General features: G+C 33.1%; 2 protein-coding genes across 3 annotated transcripts; both read left to right on the forward strand.

Annotated features, from left to right (window-relative positions):
- Nucleotides 1-905: 905 nt before the first annotated feature.
- Nucleotides 906-4,363, forward strand: LOC124457737 (collagen triple helix repeat-containing protein 1-like). The gene is made up of 3 exons (XM_047007926.1): nucleotides 906-1,082; nucleotides 3,028-3,171; nucleotides 3,861-4,363. Exons 1-3 carry the CDS (start codon nucleotides 1,032-1,034, stop codon nucleotides 4,218-4,220), a joined length of 555 nt encoding a protein of 184 aa, XP_046863882.1. The 5' UTR covers nucleotides 906-1,031; the 3' UTR covers nucleotides 4,221-4,363.
- A 10,199-nt stretch (nucleotides 4,364-14,562) lies between these two features.
- Nucleotides 14,563-18,112, forward strand: LOC124457739 (turripeptide Ici9.2-like). Of its 2 annotated transcripts, none has more exons than XM_047007930.1 (6): nucleotides 14,563-14,678; nucleotides 14,907-14,937; nucleotides 15,753-15,890; nucleotides 16,346-16,504; nucleotides 17,660-17,706; nucleotides 17,982-18,112. In XM_047007930.1, exons 1-5 carry the CDS (start codon nucleotides 14,634-14,636, stop codon nucleotides 17,662-17,664), a joined length of 378 nt encoding a protein of 125 aa, XP_046863886.1. In that variant the 5' UTR covers nucleotides 14,563-14,633; the 3' UTR covers nucleotides 17,665-17,706; nucleotides 17,982-18,112. The 2 variants fall into 2 exon arrangements, with proteins under 2 accessions (XP_046863886.1, XP_046863885.1); XM_047007929.1 differs by having other exon boundaries at nucleotides 14,565-14,678; nucleotides 17,665-17,706.
- The last annotated feature ends 2,949 nt before the right edge of the window (nucleotides 18,113-21,061 follow it).

Genomic DNA, 21,061 nt, shown 5'->3' on the forward strand with positions numbered 1-21,061 from the left:
TGCACTATTATTACACAACATTGATTTTTTCACAGGAGCAAACAGACTACTAATTCATTATATATAGGCATTCCAAGGTTTCTTCAATTTCCTATGACATTATACAATCAGAGCTTTTGACTACATGTACCGACCACCAATAAACTGGAGCTTCTAGATAAGCATTTCTTAAAGAAATCAAGCTTTATATAATATTAAAAAAATTTAAAAAAAAACACAGACTATACTTTAGAAATGCTTGTACGTTTTAAAATTATAACCTTACTTAATTTTGCTTAATTGCCTGGAGAAATTTAACTTAAAATGATGCGATACTATAAAATTTGCATCTTATGCTGGTGTTAGATTTAATAAAGATTTCTTTATTTTTATTAGAATGCTTTTTGATAAGAATGTTTTAGTTTGACAACCGTTTCAACAACCTGAAAAGTTTTTCAATGTATTTATTTTGAGGTATAGTTATAATAATACCCTATTTATATTCCGTTCTGTCAAACGTTTTTATTCTTTTAATAGAAAAGGAGCAGATTTTAGAGAAGAAAAATAAAGATTTATTAGTATCTGGGATTCAAAAAAATTAATAAAACATATTGTTGTGTAACGTTATAGTTCATATGTTTAAACTTATGTAAGAATTTTTGTTTTTCCTAACATGAAAAATAAGGTTTGTTTTATATATATGGCGTTATTGACATTCACTGAGTGTTACTACATGGTATTGACACACGCTTACGCGTATAAACATAATTATAATTTGTCTAAAAATGCCAACATAATACATCTGTTGTGCGGAAAATGTCATTCATAAAGTGCTTCAGCAAAATATTTTTTAACATGTTTTATGCAATGTCACTTGTAAATGAGAATTGTGTTGAGTGCATTGTGATGCATATCCGCTTCAGCAGAAATTTAGTTAGTCTTTTTACAAGATAAAATGAGACGAGAAGCCCATCAAACATTAGATCGTTTTTGCTTAGTGGAAATTGTAAATCAGTAAAAACGTGAAGTCAAAACACTAAAAACACGCAAAAATGTTCAAGATGTGGATGATTGTTGTTTTTGCAGGAATTAGTTTTGAAGAGGTAGGTTTATCACGTTTTACGAGTTAAAATGGCACCGTTTGATGTTGAAAATTATATTCAGGATTTTATAGTTTTTACTTACTATAGTTTTAGCTGTGATGTCCGACAAACAAACAAAAATCCTGTATACAATATACTTATACAGCATAACGTGAAGTTGTAAGATTTTCAAACGTCTTAAAGGACATTGGCAACGAAAACTTTTATGGCATATTTTTGAACCTTTGTGATGTCTAACAACTAAAATAGAAAAATTTTTTTTCAAAAGTATTTTTTTGCTGAGATATTTGCAGCAAAAATTTTATAAATTTCACCATCTTGGATAAAATTTTGATAAAATCATCTCAAGCGGTAGTGACGTCATTTGCTGGTGAGCAGTCAAAACAACAATACAATATACTTTGTAATTGACGACGTTACAACACATTTAAAGCATATTTTACGGGGTTTTTTTCTGTAATGGATGACATACACGAAAATCAACCGGGTGAAATTCTGCCCTATCAATATGAACATGAAGTGAAGGCCGAAACAAGCGAAGAAAGCGGTTCCGAACAGGAGAGTGAGCAGAGCGACTTGTCGGAGGAAGAGGATGAAATAGATACTGAATTTGAGAGAGCAAATACTTGGCGCCTTCAAACTCTTAGTTGGTGTAAAGACAATCGAATGTTTAGTGTTGCCACGAAAAAGCGCTTGAATACGATGAGTATGAGGCTTTGCTAGGCCAAACAGAAACTCAAGGAGAGTATTGCTTGACAACACACCAAGAATTTAGGGACAATATGCTGTCAGAAAGTGTATTAAAAATAGACGTGCGTCAGCATCTTGAAGAAAACTGGCCCCTGTCTGATGAGGATCTGGAGAGAATAAACAAGCTGTATCGATTAGTCGAATATCAAAGATGTTTTAGGTGGATTTTTCAAATTTTAGGGAATAAACATCGAAGACCATTTCCGGCTTGTGTTTATGCTAGCAAACGAAAACGCTTCGCGTCACCAGACGGACTTTATACACATTTTAAATACGCATATTATCACGAAAGACCGTAAATTTAAAGTCTTAGACAGACGCTCTTTGATGTTCTTTGTTATGATCTGCAATTGCGATGCCAAATCATTGTCGAAGGATTGTAACGAACTGCGCAAAAGCAAAATGCATGAGTGATCCACCCAAAACTTGTATTCATCCATAAGTTATAAATTTATTCGAATAGTTTACTTGTACATTGTGTACGCAAACACGCACGTAAAACATTACAGATAAACTCTACAGTCAAGAACAAAACGTAGCAGCTTAGAGCTTATCACCTATATAAAACTACATAATCTCGCAAAGACTCTTATGTATATAAATAATAAATTAAACGTGTAACTCTTTTGTTGGTCACGGGTTTGTAATATGGGAAAATGAAATATTTCTATCGCACGAAATGTTCAGTGTACAAGACACGTTTATTGTTGTCTGGGCTTACACTTAGTATGTCACGAAAGCTTAGTTGTAAGATCTGCTAAAATAAACGTTTCTACGTCTTATAACGACTAAATATTGGAAAAGTATATAAGCGTGATATACACACAACTTTTGTTAATCTTAACAACCGCCGACTGTTGTTTTTGTTTTAAAATTCCAGTGAACAAATGTGCTATATATTATTATAATACTATTATTTTATATTGTGTCATTCAGTTAATACCATCCAATGACGTTAGTAATGTAATCTGCCATAATTTAGCATAAGCCTTTTTTCAAAAATGGCGTATAAGGATTCAACTTTATGTTGAATTTTCTCGGCAGCAAAATTTAAAAGAGACGCGAAAACACGAAATTAAGTATTCCATAGTTATCTATGATAAACCTATGAAAAAAAATTCATTCCATTATTCTTAAAGTAATCGGATGTACGTCATACGCAACATCTTTTTAAACGCACAAAATTCATTTTTAGGTAAAGACAACGTGTACAAGTACTTGTAGCTGTGGACCAAGTGGCAGTGGAGGTATGACATCTCATGATAAAATGCCAGCGAAAAATATAAAACAATGCACGTATACTGCACTCAATGACGACACAGATGAAGGACAAATTTTGGTAAAGTTCTTTTAATTGTTCTAGTTGTAATGCTTGGTAATTTATTTTCCTTGATGTAAAGCGTAAATATTAATGAGAACAATGGCACTATCGTTTCTATATTAGTTTAGCATTTAAGGAAATGTTTGTTTTACGGACAGATTTGTAAGTCTTTCTGCATGTTTTCTCAGCTGCTATAAGAATTCATTTTCACTGCAAAACATCAATAACACTCTCGAAATCACACAGCACTATTTACATTAGTTTTCACAATCTAATCATGTTTTTCATCCATAAGAACTTTGGCAATTCGGTAGAAATGCTCAAATATTAAACAGTTATTTGATGAGGTTGGGCATGACATCAGGAATTATTCAGACTAAGGTCTATGCTACTGGACCATTGTATTGAATGATTTGGGCTTTTCAATGACTTTAATTAAAAAATGTTTTTTTATACTCGTTGAATGATTGGATAATATTTAAAGTAAATTTTATTTTTAGCAAAGCAAATGCAAAGATGAGAAACATATTTCTTGATATGTAGATATTTGCAAAGATGATATTTTAAAGTGAATGTAGTCATTAATGTTCAGAATGAGAAACTATTCGTTTTCTTACCAATAAAACAAATTGCAATAAAAAGAATTTTGAGCAAATTTATCATTGCCTTCCATACACATATGTTAGTGATATTTCTCTATTTTGTAGACATGCAGCTACAAAAAGAAAAGCAGCAACACAGCACTTCGCATGACCTATGTAGGAGATATGAGAGTAGTCAGCTCGAAAAATGCATGTCGCCGTTGGTTTATCACAATAAATGAAAAAGAATGTACCTTGTCATCAAAAATAGAATCCATCAATTATCCAGTTGGATTAATAGGTCTTAATTATCATCGAACAGGAGTGGTGGATGGAATATGTGAAGGTATTTCTGCAGGCTCACTCAGCATTGGGTTATCTGTTGGGAAATGCAGTCAGAAAGGATACGAAAACAATCCTGGTAATGCATTCACCTGTTTTGGATCCATTTGTCGTATTATTGTCGAGGAGTTTACTATTTTGTAAATGTAACGATATACTGTAACGATATAAATGTAACGATAATGATATACTGTTTTTGAGGAGTTTGGTATTTTACGTATAAAAAGTAGATAAAAACTACAAACAACTGTTCGAAAGGATTGAAATAAATGAGTATAAAAAATTCATTAAATGCTGTGCAATTTTTTTCTTTCAAGTCAAATGATGATTTTTGTGGCTTAACAATATGTTATACTGCAAAAATGTAGAGGGACTACCTTGCGGACTAACCGACCGATTTCTATATCATCGATCTCTATATTGTACAGTTTGTAGTAAAAACAATAAATTGTCATTTTTTCTGAATATGGTTAAAATTTAGCACAAGATCACATTTTAAAATATATCTCGTTTGAACAACTACTGCAACTTCTCGCCTTCTGCTTTCAAATAACTGATATGAACAGAAAAACAGAAAGAATTTGTGTGAAATGTAATAAACGATTTGCCTAATTGACCTTCTCTGACTTCGTGCTCATGTCAGGGGGCGTGGAGAGGTTTGGAAAATGAGGGGGGCAAAGAATGTCGCAGAATCGGATTGTTGTTACAAAGTTGTTTTTAACAGTTTTACAAGAAATCGTTTATAATACAAAATTTGTTTGATTTCCTTTGTAAAGTTTATTATAGTGCGTTCAGAGTGAGTACCCAGGATCGGTGCTCAGGCCCGGGCACCAATATGAACACAACAATTTGATGGTGTCCGTGGATAAGTGCCCAAGTCTGGGCACAAGGACAAGAGGTAGTACGCAAGTACAGTGCTCCAGCACGGGCACCAATGTGAACGACGACACCTGAGCAACGTGTACAGAGGCACGTATTCAGCACATGGTTTCCAAACTTGTTTACAAAGAAAAACATGAAATTATAAATAGACGAAGCTAGTGGGTACTACTTAGTGTGAAGGGTCTGCAAATTTTTGCACGAACCAGGGTATCGTACTCTGGCTAACAGTCTAAACGTGCTATAATTGATCAATCTAACGTCAAGTAAAAAATGAAAGTGGAACATAAGTGTGGCATAAATTACTGTTAAACATCCATACTTATCAAGTATTTGTTAAAGCGGATTTTTATACTTTTACACTTTACAAAACAAGAGATAAGGAAAAAAGGGGGGCAATTGCCCCTTACCCCTCCACTCTCACCCCCTTCTCCGCGGCCCTGGCATGTCATACATTTTCAATGCCATTGTATTTTTTCCATAATCACTTTTAATTTTTCCGGTATGTGTTGTATAGTTTCTTAAATGACGCTTGCGCGAACTTCAGCAAACTTTGCTCATTTAGTATTAATTTAGTACTCTGGTTAAGAAAACTTAACACTCATATTGTTGCTATAATAACACGTTTATATGCAACACCCAAAGTGGTGTTGACTAGTATTAGATTTGACGGTGCAGAATCACCACTAATATTGGTTTTAAAACAACACTTTTCTTTCACACCAAAAGTGTTGAGAAAGGAGCATGTGGCTTTCATCTTTTCCACATGCTTTTTGTTCTTTTCATCTGTTTTGCCATCATTGAGTTGTAGTGCACCACCCATATTTCATTTTTTCAGCATTGGGCTTTTAATAGTACCAAATGTTTGCTTCTTAATGCAGTCATTGGCGCCATTGCGGGGTTTCCTTCTCATATTTTTGAATTGGTTGTCGATTGCTGCCGACAAATAATCCTGTTTATGAATATGATAACATTAATCAACACTACTCATTTCATAGATAATACAATACTGACAACAATGGCAAAGAAAGATTTGACTAAATCATTTTCAAAAAAAAATTTGATACAGTGCAATAAACACACCTGGAAAACACACATAAGACAAAATAATTTAAAAATAGGTCTCCTTTTGAAAAATGCAGATCTCCATTTCTTATTTTTAAGATTTATAATTATGACTGTAAGTGTTAAATGAATTAATACTTACAAAGCCTGCTCCAAGAGAATCAGCAAGAAACGGGTACTTTTCAATCATCATAAATGCAACCTTGTCTTTCTCTTCTTTTGTTGGATACATTGTGTATTGTTTAATTGCATCACAACACTCTGGTAAAATTATCTCTATGTTTTTCTTTTAACTTTCCCAACTTCAACTCATCATTTACAGAAGAAGAAAACTATAAAGAAAAGAAAACCTATTAATACGCCATGTCAGAAAAATTTTGATTGTTATTGGTCTACAGATAATTCTCAATGTCTTGTCCCTAAAACAAAAATGAGAATGTTCTGTACTTCATTATATGATAACTGATAACACAAAAAGTGTTGTGGCAGATTCTTCATCAAGACCTCCAACCGTTTCAGAAACTGGTTTGGCTTAAACCATTTTACAGTAATGACATTAAAAAATAAAGAAATGACCTAGGGTGCTTTGCAGACAACAATTATCTCATCTAAAAATCTTTTCATACCATGCTTGCCTCCTCCAATAAATGTTCATTGTTAATCTATTCTACATAAAGGTCTGTCTTTCAAGCTAGGTATTAAATGGTGTAGTAGGCAAACAACACCAGTAATTAACCAGTTGGCTTTGAAGTAAATCAATTATTCATAATCACGTACGCCATTAATTACTAAAATAAACATACTGTAGATGGAATCCTAAACTCTTTTATCTAGTTCCCATTTGCACATTTCTTTTCTTTAAATGGAAAGCCCCATGAAGATGACTAAGAATTTGCATCTGATATTGATGACAATTTGTCACAGTCTTTGTTTTTGCCCTGCTTTATTAATCTAAAACGAGAAAGAGCCATTTACAAATCATTTTTGCAGCAGTTTGCATTAAACGAAAACTTGATCTGAAAGGAATATAAATAAGCTTATTCTTTTATTGAAAATACTCAAGAGAAGATTTTAACATGTTATAACAATCAAAAAATAGGTACGAAAGCGTACATGTGGGTATCCACAAAGATATGGCAACTAGATTGACAAAAGAATGAAGTAGACTAACGAGTGTATACACTCGTTAGTCTCCTCATACAATTCAATATATCATTATATATTAAATATATAATATAATATAGTCATTATATAGTTCAATAAATAAAAAACAGTAAACGTTACAAAATGTTTCAGATGGCAAAAAAATGCTTTGATGTCTCCCTTCAGTGAAACGACCAAATACATAACCCTTACTGAATCAGGATGCACATAGCAAAAATTTGGTAGGCGTTCTGAATTATAGGACTTGGGTACTTTTTAATATAGTGTCTATATCTCAGGAAAAAATGCCGCAAACATAGCGAAATTCACACTTATTTGTCGAACGTGCCTGCATGTATTACACGAGGCGAAAGTTAGCTCACGTGTCTTTATTGTTAAGTTGTAATAAATGTGATTAAAATTGATTCTGAAAAGCATTCATTGATATAAATTCTAAATTTTCAACAGCTTGTCTTTTAAAACTACTTTCTGACGCCTTTGATATGTGATATTGTTACTCAACCGAAAAATCAACACCTGATATGACTTGTATTTTTTACATTTATGCCGAAGCGATACATATATATATATATATATATTTGAAAATTGGTAACCCAGGCATATTATGATAATGATAAGGATTCTCTGGATTTGTTTTAAATTTTTATTAAGCTTTCACCTCGGTGCTTCGAGCCTTCGCCAGAATGTAAGAATATATTATTTACAAAGATTTTGTAGGCGTTTGGAGCGTCTGATTCGTTGGTTAGTAGTTGAGTTGATATTATTGGATGGTATAAGATGCGTTGTCATGGTTTCGATTGTATCGATTACGTTAATGAAATTCGAGTGTTTTATTTTAGTCGTTGTGTGATTAGTTTGTTGTTTTGGTTTTGTCTTTAGCTGTGAATAGATGATGGGGATGTCAATACGTCTGTTTATTGTGTTTTAGTCTTTGCTGTACCATGCCTCTTTGAATTCTCGTGCGTGTTTTGTCTGTGCGCGTCCAAGAAGTTGTGTTTTTGTCCAGTCAAATGTGTGGTTGGTATCGTAGGTATGTTCTGCTGGTAGTGATTTTGGGTCGCGTCGTTTGATGGCATTCTTGTGTTCAGTGAGTCTTGTTTCAATTTTCTTGGGTGTTTGTCCTATATACTGTTTGGGGCAATCTTTACATGGTATCATGTAGACCACGTTGGTGTGTCAAATGTCGTTGTTCGGTCTTTATGTTTAGTGAAGTATGATTTGAGTTTGTGTGTTGGTTTATGTGCGATGTTTATTTTGAATGGTCGGAGTAGTCTTGACGTCATTTCTGATGTTCCGTTTATATATGGTAATGTTACTATTTTTACTGGTTCGTCTGTATCTTCGTTAGGTTTTTCAGTTTGTGGTTGGTTGTGCATTTTTTTTAATACTTTGTTGATAAAGTTTCGTGGGTAATTGAAATTCACCAACTTATCAATCACTGAAATTCACCAACTTAAATGATGAAATCAAAGAAGACATTCGCCACAAAGTAACGACAAACCTCTACCATAAAGACCAGTCACATAACAACAAGAACAAAAGCTATCAGAAACTTACAGAACGACGAAGACATAGTCATACTACCAGCCGACAAAGGACGCAAAACTGTAATCATGGACAAATCAGACTACATCAACAAAGCGAAGACCCTCTTACAAGACACAAACACGTATGAACCTCTACAAACAGACCCCAACAAAACCACTACCAACAGCATCAACAAGAAATTAAAACAACTAAAGACAAAAGAAACTTAACGAAACCGTCTACAAAGAATACGACCAACGACTCCTCCACCGCCAAATTCTGGACTACCAAAGATTCTGAAAACAGCCCGCTGCGACCTATTGTATCTCTTCCTGGATCTCCCACGTATGTACTATCAAAATATCTTTCTATATCTGCACCCACTAGTCAAGTCATCACATCATACTATCAAAATGCCACAACTTTCCTCACCAATATTAAAAATGTAAAACTAAAACCAGACGAAATCATGATATCTTACGATGTAGTGTCACTTTCACATCCATACCACTAAACATAGCCAAACAAGTCACGAACGAACTACTTACTAACAACAACTCATGGAAAATCACAACCGAACTAGACCAAGACGATGTCATCGACCTGCTCGAGCTCTGCCTCTCCACTGAATTCTCAGCCAAAATTCATATTACCGACAAATCTCAGGAACACCAATGGGTTTTCCTTATTCACCTTCCTTGCAGAACCTGTTATGCAACACCTTGAAAAGCGTCAGTCACCAAAACGCACATCAGACTATGGAGAGATTTGTTGACGACATCTTTGCTATCGTCGAAAAGGACAAAACAGAACACATACTACACACAATAAACAACACCACACAGAACATAACCTTCACCATGGACAAAGAACAGAACAAACAACTTACCTTCCTAGATATTCTACTTACCAGATCACATGACGGCACATTAAACACACAAGTATTCCGCAGAAATACACACACAGACCAAATACTCAACTTTAATAGCAATCACCCAACACAACACAAGATTAGTTGCATACGAACTCTCTTTAACAGTGTTAAAACACACTGCAATACAGAAGAAGCCAAGAAGAATGAACGCAACTACTTATACTCTACTTTGGTGAATTTCAATTACCCACGAAACTTTATCAACAAAGTATTAAACAAAATACACAACAAACCACAAACTGAAAAACCTAACGAAGATACAGACAAACCAGTAAAAATAGTAACATTACCATTTATAAACGGAACATCAGATATGACATCAAGACTATTCCGACCATTCAAAATAAACATCGCACATAAACCAACACACAAACTCAAATCATACTTCACTAAACATAAAGACCGAACAACGACATTTGACACAACCAACGTGGTCTACATGATACCATGTAAAGATTGCCCCAAACAGTATATAGGACAAACACCCAAGAAAATTGAAACAAGACTCACTGAACACAAGAATGCCATCAAATGACGCGACCCAAAATCACTACCAGCAGAACATACCTACGATATCAACCACACATTTGACTGGACAAAAACACAACTTCTTGGACGCGCACAGACAAAACACGCACGAGAATTCAAAGAGTCATGGTACAGCAAAGACAACAACACAATAAACAGACATATTGACATCCCCATCATCTATTCACAACTAAAGACAAAACAAAAACAACAAACTAATAACACAACGACTAAAATAAAACACTCGAATTTCATTAACGTAATCGATACACCCGAAACCATGACAACGCATCTCATACCATCCAATAATATCAACTCAACTACTAACCAACCAATCAGACGCTCCAAATGCCTACAAAATCTTTGTAAATAATATATTCTTTCATTCTGACGAAGGCTCGAAGCACCGAGTTGAAAGCTTAATAAAAATTTAAAACAAATCCAGAGAATCCTTATCATTGTCACATATATATGTGTATTGTCAATTTTAGGCTATGATGGGCGCCGTGCTATTTGGTCATTTTAATTTCTCATTGCGTTTTTAAAAAGTTTTGTACTGATGACAAATATTGATGATTGTTGAAGCTTTCAACGCGTAAAGGCTTCGCACATCACAAGTGAAGTGACGACAGCAAAAATTTCGTATTTCATTGTATAATGATCGAGTTAATGTTCATGGTACAGATGATATTTGTAATTTATGTAAGTTTCAAAAGAAAACAGATTGAGTTGCTTCTTGTCTTTAATTTAACACAAAAACTGAGCAGTAGATTAACAATGCGTCGCACTGTATGTGCTGTGTATTTTGATGCATTGTCATTATCTATGACTTCATGTTAAACCACACCATGAAGACTACACTCAATGCATTTAAGATTCGTAAGAAATTACATTTATTTGCTTTCTCCTTCACGTTTCACTCTCCACATCACCGTGACGAGAGTGTATATAACTACGTAGGCTAAATACAAGTACAGTGTGTTAAGCTCCACATAGTATTGGACCAAAACGAAATAACATTGATGTTTGCCATGACTTGTATGCAAAGCTGCAATTTGTTCATATTTTGATCTGCTTAGTTTGCACATTGTTATCAGCATAAACAAGGCACAGAATCATATCATTACAAACGAAGCTATTTCGGAAAATTACATTGTTTATGCTACATCCAGTTCAAGCGTTGAGATCAATGATATGGAGATCGGTCGTTTTCTACTTTTTTGCAGTAACATAGTGGTTAACCACTAAAATTATAATGTTTATCAAAAACTCATATTACATTCAACGAGCATTGACTTCACATTAACCTTATCTTAAAATACTTGAGAAAATTACTTTGGCAATGTCAAATACTGATGATATGAGCTTCCTGATATAAAGACAGCACTTCAGTTAGGTGTAGCTAATGAACAAGTATATTAACATAATAACAGTTTGTATGACATATATTCTTCTCAAAAAATGTGCTCCAATATATGTGCATAAAAGTTTTTTTTGTTTATAAAAGACCTTCCATAGTTGATATATTTCATGTCTTAGTACCTGTCGTTGCACATTTGAATCATTTAGTTGAACGGATTGTTCATGGTGAAAGTTATTTTAGAAAATGATAATATATTCTTGATTAAACAGTGGGAAATATTGATAATTCTAGTTCACTACACAGATCTCTTTTACCTAAAAATGACCCCAAAATATTTGGGGTTTTGCATATGCCTGAAACAAGCAATTTCTAAAAGAATAATTCTACATTCAAGATAATATTTCAGATAAGCCCGTGGCATATCTATAGTTGAATTCAAGCTTCTAATTTATAATATAGCAAAACAGGCTCATCACGAATTCTTTTTTAGTATCGAGACCAAATATAAATAGATTATATTTATGAAAAATCGGAAAAGGTATATGATTAAGTTGGAGCTTCTCGTATAAGGTTGTGTGAAATGTGTTGCCGTGGGTTTTGGTGTATTGTGAATATGATTGTTATTAATATTATTGCAGTGTGTGTTGTTGTAGTCTTGGTGCTGTTTGTAGTTCTTCTGTCCTTTTTCTTTAGTTGTGAAATATAAGATGGATGTCGATATTCCTGTTTATTGTGTCGTACAGTACCAAGTTTCTTTGAATTCGCGTGTGTGTTTAGTCTGTGCGTGTCCGAGTACTTTAGTTTCTGTCCAATCGAATTTGTGATTACTTGCTTGGGTATATTCTGCCGGTAGTGAGTTCGGGTCTCGTCGTTTAATCGCGTTTTTTATTCTGTGAGTCGTGTTTCAATTTTCTTTCATGCTTCTCCTGTGTATTGTTTTAAGCAATTTTTGCATGATATCATGTAAATCACGTCGGTTGTATCATGGATTGTTGTTTTGTCGTGACTGTTTGAAATTCTTAACATTATTAAAGACACATATTTGGTTGAAATTGAGACTGAGTGGTAATGCTTTGGCGCTCTCAAATCTCTATATGATACTGGTTTCCTGTTATAAGGAGAGCACTTGATATAGGTAATTTAATGTAGAATATTTAACATTACCTCAGTTTCCATGACATTCTATTCACTACAAAAACCATGTTCTAATTTGTGGCAAAAGTTTTTTGTTATTGTAGACATTTCTTAGTTGAAAAATTTCCTTTCTTAATGCTAATTATTTTAGATATATGTGTATCAGCTCATACTAATAAACAAATTGTTCTATAGATGTTCTTTAAAAGAGTGTGACAAAATGAACCAAGGATACACAATGCAACAAACAGAACGGTCAAAGAATGCAATTTATATCTAATAAAACATTTATACTTCAAACACTTTTGACGGTTCGTATATCTATGTTCATAAAACGCAATAGTAACGTAAATTTCAATACATAAGCAAGAAGATAGAAGCCTTGATTGAAATCGTCGATTAATTTTTGAAAGAACACAATCAGCTAGAAATCCAGATTTTGATATGATTACGAGAAAAACCTGTAAACCAAAGCAAGAGGCCCATGTGAGGTTTTGTACAATGTTATTATAGTTGTAAGTGGAACAAACAAGTCTATATTTCAACTTTTGAATAGTACGTGCAATTATACAAAAGCAAAGATTTTTTTAAGTAGCCAGTATTCATCAGTATTCACGCAAGATAATGAAATTATAGCATTTTATTTTATTTGTGTAAAATCACGTAAATTATCAAGAAACTTCGAAGGTCGTGTTGGTGTTCGACATTCATATTAGCTATAGTTTAAAAACAACTTGTAATGTATAAACGTATTGCTATAACACGAAATAGAGACAACAACGTTGTTTACCAAACTAATAATAAGTCCTGATATAATTTATAACAAGTGCTTTTGCTATCTGATATACAATTACAAAATCATGATATAATACTTTCAGGAACAAGTTATAAAACAAGACCTTCGAAACTTTACTGTACAAAGTTATATCATAGCAACGTAACCAGTATCGGAAACTAACTTGTAAATTGTGACATCTATAAATCAACTGTCTAGTTTACTATAGCGTAATTGAAACATCAAAACATCCTTTGTCTGCATATTGTTTTAAAAGCTGATATTGTTGAAGTATTGCGGGGAAATTTCATTAAAGTACTTAGTTTGCTAACTTTAACAATGTTGTCATAAACATGATCATTGGGTTAGTATGAAATAATATCAGAGATTTATCTGGAAATATCATTGATATTACTCAGTATGCTAATTTTTACGATGTTTTAAAAAAGAGAGAATGCCAAGGTGTGGCCAACCTAAATCATGCTACATGTACAAGAAAAGGTGTTCTTTTTCAAAAGAAAACCGGTTAGACTTTTTATAGGAGTACAACAGGCTCTGAAGAGGTTTTTTGGCACAACTTTCAACTTTTTCGGGTTACCAAATAAAAACATTGTCAAATTATAATCATTTACACTTTGAACCACTTTTCGGTCGACACGCGTAGTTATTTGAAGCATTGATAAAGACTAGTTTAATAAAAGCTTTTGTTATGTACCTGTAATATCAATATGAATCCCAGATAAGTTACCGTCAGAACCAAGTTCTAAAACATAATATCAAAACAGCTTTAATTTCGTCTAGTGTTGTGCATAACTTAAGATAAGTTGCAATTTGAAAATTTGTGTTACTCTTTTATGGGGGAAATAGTGTAGGGGAAAAAACATTGAAGATATTTACTATGCTAACATGGGGAAAATAACATTGAAGATACTTACTATGATATTATGGGGGAAACAACATTGAAGTATTTGGTAAAAGTAAGTAGAAAATAACATTCTAGTATGACGGAAATTATATGAGGGGAAATGTCATCAAAGATTCTTAGTATTCTAATTTTCACGCTGTTTTAATAAACATGACCAATAATTTTGATTATAAAATGTGAATGCCTTCAGTTGGAAGCCACTCTTAACTCAGACATTCTCGTAAATAGATCACACGAAATAATTGCTGCCTTGAGTCGACATCATGAAATTCCACATATCTGTTGCGCTAGTAGCTATCGTCATCATGGTAAGAAGATTCAGCAAAAATTTTAAGTAAAATTTTTCAATGTAATAGCATGCACCGTTAAGTTTTAGTCCATATTTTTTTACAAGCGTTAAAACATTGTTTTTATAATTTTTCACAGATTAACTTTAAAAGTAAATTCTCATGTTTTAATTAAGATATTTATCATTCAGCTTTTATTTGTTCGTCTAATATCATCTAATAATTTCTTTGAATGTATTCGACTTGTAGACGCTTTCTGCTGATGCAGTTGTTAGAAGAAGTAAGTATACAATTTCATTTTCTAACATTGACATGTGTGAGTTTTTGATCATTTCTAAAAGGCTGTTGTTTCTTATTGTGTGATAGCACTTCCGTAGGACTTATTGATAGCGTTCTCATAATTTTAGCTTTTGTCAAAGGCGCTTTTATTGTGATCTATACAGATTTAATTATTAGGAAAATATTCTCGGCTTTTATTTATTCAGTGTTAAAACTTACGTTGGTCAACTCACAAGAGCTCGTCGTGAGACAGACAATTAAAGAATTCTTTTAAGAATAAATATATCATGAAAATGGTCATAATCAAAAAGCTCAGAATATTAGACAAACGCAAGCTTTGCAGGCAATCCCAATATCGATTTATTCTCGTTCGTGCATACACTACGAAAAATTTTAATTTAGTAGAAGCAGTATACTTGTATTTAACCAGTTTAGTGCACCTACCGTAGTTTATTTATTGCTTAGTCCATTTCGCTCACTGTACGTTTTGGAGAGTTTAATGAAAGGCATAAATCAAATGAGCATATTTCGCTGTTCAGTCTTTCACAATTAACAAATAATTTTTGTGCAAATTTACATAATCTCAAATGACTACAGTATTTTTGCAAGGTTTATTTCAATAAAGTATTTTCAATGTTTTAATCGCCACCTTGAAAGTCTTATTTCTAGCCAAAATATACAACGCAGTTATGTGCAAATTACATTACATTCAGTTAAAATTCCCTCGTGAATTTACTTTAACATAAGCTGTTCAATTGCCGCATGTTAAATTCAGTTATTTTGTTGAAATTCACAATTATTGTGCATTAATTTTAGAATGTGCTAAGATTTGCCCCCTGATTTATGCTCCAGTATGTGGCAGTAATTTGGTAACTTATTCCAATCTTTGTAACCTGAGAAGCTCGGCTTGCATAAAAAAGATACGAATTTCTGTACTATTCAGAGGACCATGCAGTGAGTGTTGCTTGATTTTTAGTGTTTTATTAAATTTTGATTTAGTTGAAGTATTAGTAATATTAAATTGGGAGTATGGCAGGGAAGGTTTTTGGTGTACGTACTTTCATTTAGAAAATGAAACTCTTATGACTTAAAACTTATCTCATATAATGAATTTATGGAATTTTAGGTTGCGTTTGCCTCGATTTATAGTATTTTCTTACGCCCATGATGTTTATATGCATAGGTATAATAAAAATCCCGTTATACATGTCTCAGAACACATAGAAATTTTCTGACATTTGTTATGCCAATAGCACCTTTTTTTCGTTGTGTAAGAGAAAGGAGGATTTAGTTGTGCACAAAATTTCATGACTCTTAACTTAAGTTTAACGGAATGAAATTGAACTCAATTGTTTTATAAAACTACATGAAATCTTTTCAAATATCGAATTTTTATATTCTTTTTACAGAATGCTTGCTGCAGCCAGTGACCGGACCATGCGAAGCACTCTTCAGACGATTCTACTATAACGTCAACCTAAGAAAATGTTTGCCATTTATATATGGTGGTTGTGGTGGAAACAGAAACAACTTTAAAAGTAAAACTTCTTGTGCAAGTGACTGTAAATGTAAGTAACGGTGTATTTTATGGGAAATTAGCAATATACATCGCAAACAAAATGCATGTCACTGTAAAGCACTAAATAAAATAGTTCGATTATTAAATTAGTCTTATGAAAAATATCGATTTAACACAAGTGCTGAAAAAAGATTGCCTAAGAATTTTAAATCTGGCATGTAAAAACGAATTTGGCAATTTTTGTATTGATTTTAACAATCTCAGAATGTATATAATATTAATTTGTGCAAGTTTAAGATGACAATTGTGCTCTTTGACAACTTTCGACATAAAAAAATTTCAAGTAACATTTATTAAAAAAATTTTTCATACACAATAACATCTCAATGATGTATGAATAGAATAAATAGTTAAAGAATTTAAATGGGTTTAAATAGGGTTTTGAAATTACATAAAATTTATTTTTCAATAGGTATTGATTTTTTGCTAATGTTGCTCAAAAGAGTCACAAACATGGCGCAAGTCAAAGCATATAAAACCTTAAAAATCATGCAATACTTTACAATAATGAACATTTAAATGATTTGACTTCTCCCCCCCATCGCGAGAGAACTGAAAATAGAGCTATTATTTATCTTGGTAAATTAAGATATCAAGATGTCAAGGGAGCACTATTAAGCTCTATTTTACGGGACACACCAGTTAATGTAATCTGACGCCATAGAAATGTCGAAATCGGTCAACTCCCGCCGAGATTTACTATAAATATGACCTAAGTGAAAAGTAAATAAGAGTGTAGGAGTGCAATTCAACTGACAGGCCTTTGTTTATAATATTGCGGTGTTTTTACGTTTTGTCATAGATGTCTGTATATAATATATAATATAAGATAAAACTGCAATACGTAAATACGATTTATTTTACTTGCAATAGATATTGTTGCACTATGCAAAAATGCACGAAATACCTCTGTATACATAGATCTTAATGATAAGAATTACATTGTTTTTTTCACGAAAGTAAACTCTGCAAATGTGCTCTTTTAAAAATGTAACTTCCCACAAAAGCTCAACTTGATGCCTACGCCGCTGGCTATCTATCACTATATAGCAAGCAAAAATAGTAATATTTTCCTTCTGTACTGAAGGGGAATGGAATTTTCTTTGTTTCCACATGCGTTTAAAAGTGTACCCATTATCTATAGTTTAGGCACTTACGTGAAGCCACCAAAAAAAGGGTGAAATGAAACAGGTAATAACACATTACAATATTAAACTTTTATATGACAATAGTTTCGATTGTTGAATCTAATACTTCATTTTTCAAGAAGCCAATTGCTCTTTAAAGTGCACAATAAAAGAACTTGCACTTGAACAAAAATAGTTTGAAAACAAATATTTTTTCGTTGCTAAAATGAGTAAAAGCAGAACTTTTGAGAACAGATTGCGTACGTTTTTTCTATAGCTACCCCAAATTTGGATATTTTTTATGAAAACATCATTTGTTTATTTTTGTTATGGTTTTAGGAGCTGCGTAAATGTGTGTTTGGTGTTCACATTGGCTTTGTTGAACTTTTTCTTTAATTATGTAGTTTTCTTCATTCAGTAATACAATATGTTAATCTTTTCTTTCTTTATTAAAGACCATTGTTGCAAAATGTTGTTCTTGTATTTTCTCATGTTTTTACACTGTAAAGAAAATTATCAAATCTTTTAAATGTTGTTAACAAAGTAGAAATAGCTTGTTGATAATAGCATACATAAATGTTTTCATTTAGATCACATATTTTGACCAAATCAGTTTTGCAAAAAACCTACGTAAATAATTGAGCATCGTTATGTAGTTAAAACTCAGACAATAATAAATTACTAGTAGCAAGAAGTGCTGAAATTTTTTTGTTATCAGAATTAACAACATTCTGAATAACGAGTTTGAATAAAAGACACTCGTCGCGCATGCACGACTTACAGTTATGTTATTTGTGTGAAGTGCTCGTAAGGTCAAAATGTTTATATTTTCAATAATCGTGGGATAAACGAACAATTGACGCTAGTGTTCGTCAATTGTCGCACAAAAGTTGATGAGCATCGATTAAGTCAATGGCTATCATGAATACCCTAGAATGAGTGGATTTGCTTTTGCGTTTTTTTCTACACATGACTTATGATGACGCAATCGCAGGCAGTATGCAAAGCCTTCACTTTTTACAAAAAACCGATTTTTAGAGTTGATGGATTACATTGCTATTCAAACAGGGTGACTTCAAGAAATTATTCCTTGCAGTAAAATGTCTATCACAGACAGTCATCTTTTACACATGTGTGACTAATGTCTTTACAAAGACATTTCCTCTCATTGCTGTTATAGAAACAAATTTCCTTTTTTTTACTATTTCTTATTCTGTTTCTCCCTGTTGAAGCACTACTATTCAAAAACTAAAATCCTTCCCCACAAAACATACTATGAATACTAAGCATGAAAACCGTTGAAAAAAGTCCATTACAGATGATTTTCCTTTTCATAGTTGCGTCTTCTCAGTTGAAAAAGTTACACTTTCGTCGTCGGAGATGAATTGGCTTTGAAAATACGGCCTTTGTACATAAACCCTCGATTTTGAAAGGCGGAGATTACCAGGATAGTCACATTCTTTTTATTACTTTCATTTCTTACACATCCCCATTAATACGGTACATGATTTCGTCTGTGGTCGTCCTTGTCACCTACATTTAACATACGTATTTTCATCCATGTTGGATACTATTTGCTCTAATCCATCATCGCAGAAACAAAGATATTTATCTTTGAACGCAATGATGATCACGTTGTTTTTGTACTTACCACAGAATTAACCAGTAATTGAAACACAGCACAAGCAGAAGTGCTGAATGAACATTTCACCGCTTTCTTTAAGTGTTGCAAAACTCATAAATTATTCATTAGCAAACGAATGATTTTGCTTAAAGAATAAATCGCATTCACACTTTGAAATTTTCAATTCACGTGTGAGAACCACATTTCTTCAAATAAGTAAATCTTGTTTAGTCACATTGTTTAATATCTTCCCAGAGAGTCCTTATCATTTATTCATTTAGGCATCAATTCCTTCGGAAGATTTACGAACACGCATCTTCATTTTAGTTTACGTTTTTTTATTAAAGACTCAACATGAAACTCTTTCTTCAAAATTTAGTCATATCAGAATAAATTAGTATTCGAGCCACACTATTCAAAGGTAATTGTTGCCGAGCGTCAGCAAAGCAGCACACTATTCTTGACAGTCAATTCACTCCACCCAGTCCTTTTCGATGACCTATATATTCGTGAAATTTCGTTTAGCGTGTGTCTGTTAATTATGGTTAAAATTTAGCACAAGAACACATTTTAAAATATACCTCGTTTCAACAGCTACAGCAACTTTTCGCCTTCTCATTTCAAATAATTGATATGAACAGAAAAACCGAAAGAATTTGTGTAAAATGTAATTAACGATTTGTCTAATTGACTTCTCTGACTTCGTGCTCATGTCAGGGGCCGCGGAGAGGTTTGAGAAGTGAGAGGGCAAAAGAAGGTCGCAGAATCGGATTGTTCTTAGCAAAGTTGCTTTTAACAGATTTATCAGGAATCGTTTATAATAAAAAATCTGTTTGACTTCGTTTGTAAAGTTTCTTATAGTGCGTTCAGACTGAGTATCCTGGCAAGGTGCTCAGGCCCGGGCACCAATATGGACACAACATTTTGACCAGGTCTGGGCACCAGGAAAAGAGGTAGTACGCAAGTACGGTGCTTGAGCAAGGCTCCGATGTGAACGACTACACTTGAGCAACGTGTACAGAGAGGAACGTATTCAGCACATGGTTTTAAAAATTGTTGAATAGAAAAACATGAAGTTATAAATAAACTAGTGGGTACTACGTAGTGTGAACGGCCTGCGAAAATTTGCACGAAACAGGGTATCGTACTCCGGCAATCAGTCTAAACTCGCTATAATTAATCAATCTAACGTCAACTAAAAAATGAAAATAGAACATAAGTGAGACATGAATTACTGTTAAACATCCATATTTATCAAATGTAACTATTTGTTAAAGCAGATTTTTATACTTTTACACTTTACAAAACAAAAGATAAGGAAAAAAAGGGGGAATTGCCTCCCATACCCACCCCCCTTCTCCGCGGTTCCTGCATGTCATACATCTTCAATGCCATTCTATCTTTTGTCATAATAGTTTTAAGTTTTTCCTGTATGTGTTGTATAGTTTCTTAAATGACGCTTGCGCGAACTTCAGCAAACTTTGCTCGTTTAGTATTAATTTAGTACTCTGGTTAAGAAAACTTAAAACTCATATTGGTGCTACTATAACCAATTTACATTCAACACCAAAAGTAGTGTTGTATCAGATTTGACGTTGCTGAATCACCACTAAAATTGGTGTTAAAACAACACTTTTCTTTGACATCAAAAGTGGCGCTGTATCAGATTTCACGGTGCTGAATCAGCACTTATATCGGTGTTACAACAACTTTTCATGTAACACCACCTTGTGATGTCAAATTAGCAGCAATATTTGACACCCTAAAATTACCTGAAGTAACACAAAAACATCTT

Source organism: Xenia sp. Carnegie-2017, unplaced genomic scaffold (assembly GCF_021976095.1).
Source record: "Xenia sp. Carnegie-2017 unplaced genomic scaffold, XeniaSp_v1 HiC_scaffold_6, whole genome shotgun sequence".
Classification (NCBI taxonomy): Eukaryota; Metazoa; Cnidaria; class Anthozoa; order Malacalcyonacea; family Xeniidae; genus Xenia; species Xenia sp. Carnegie-2017.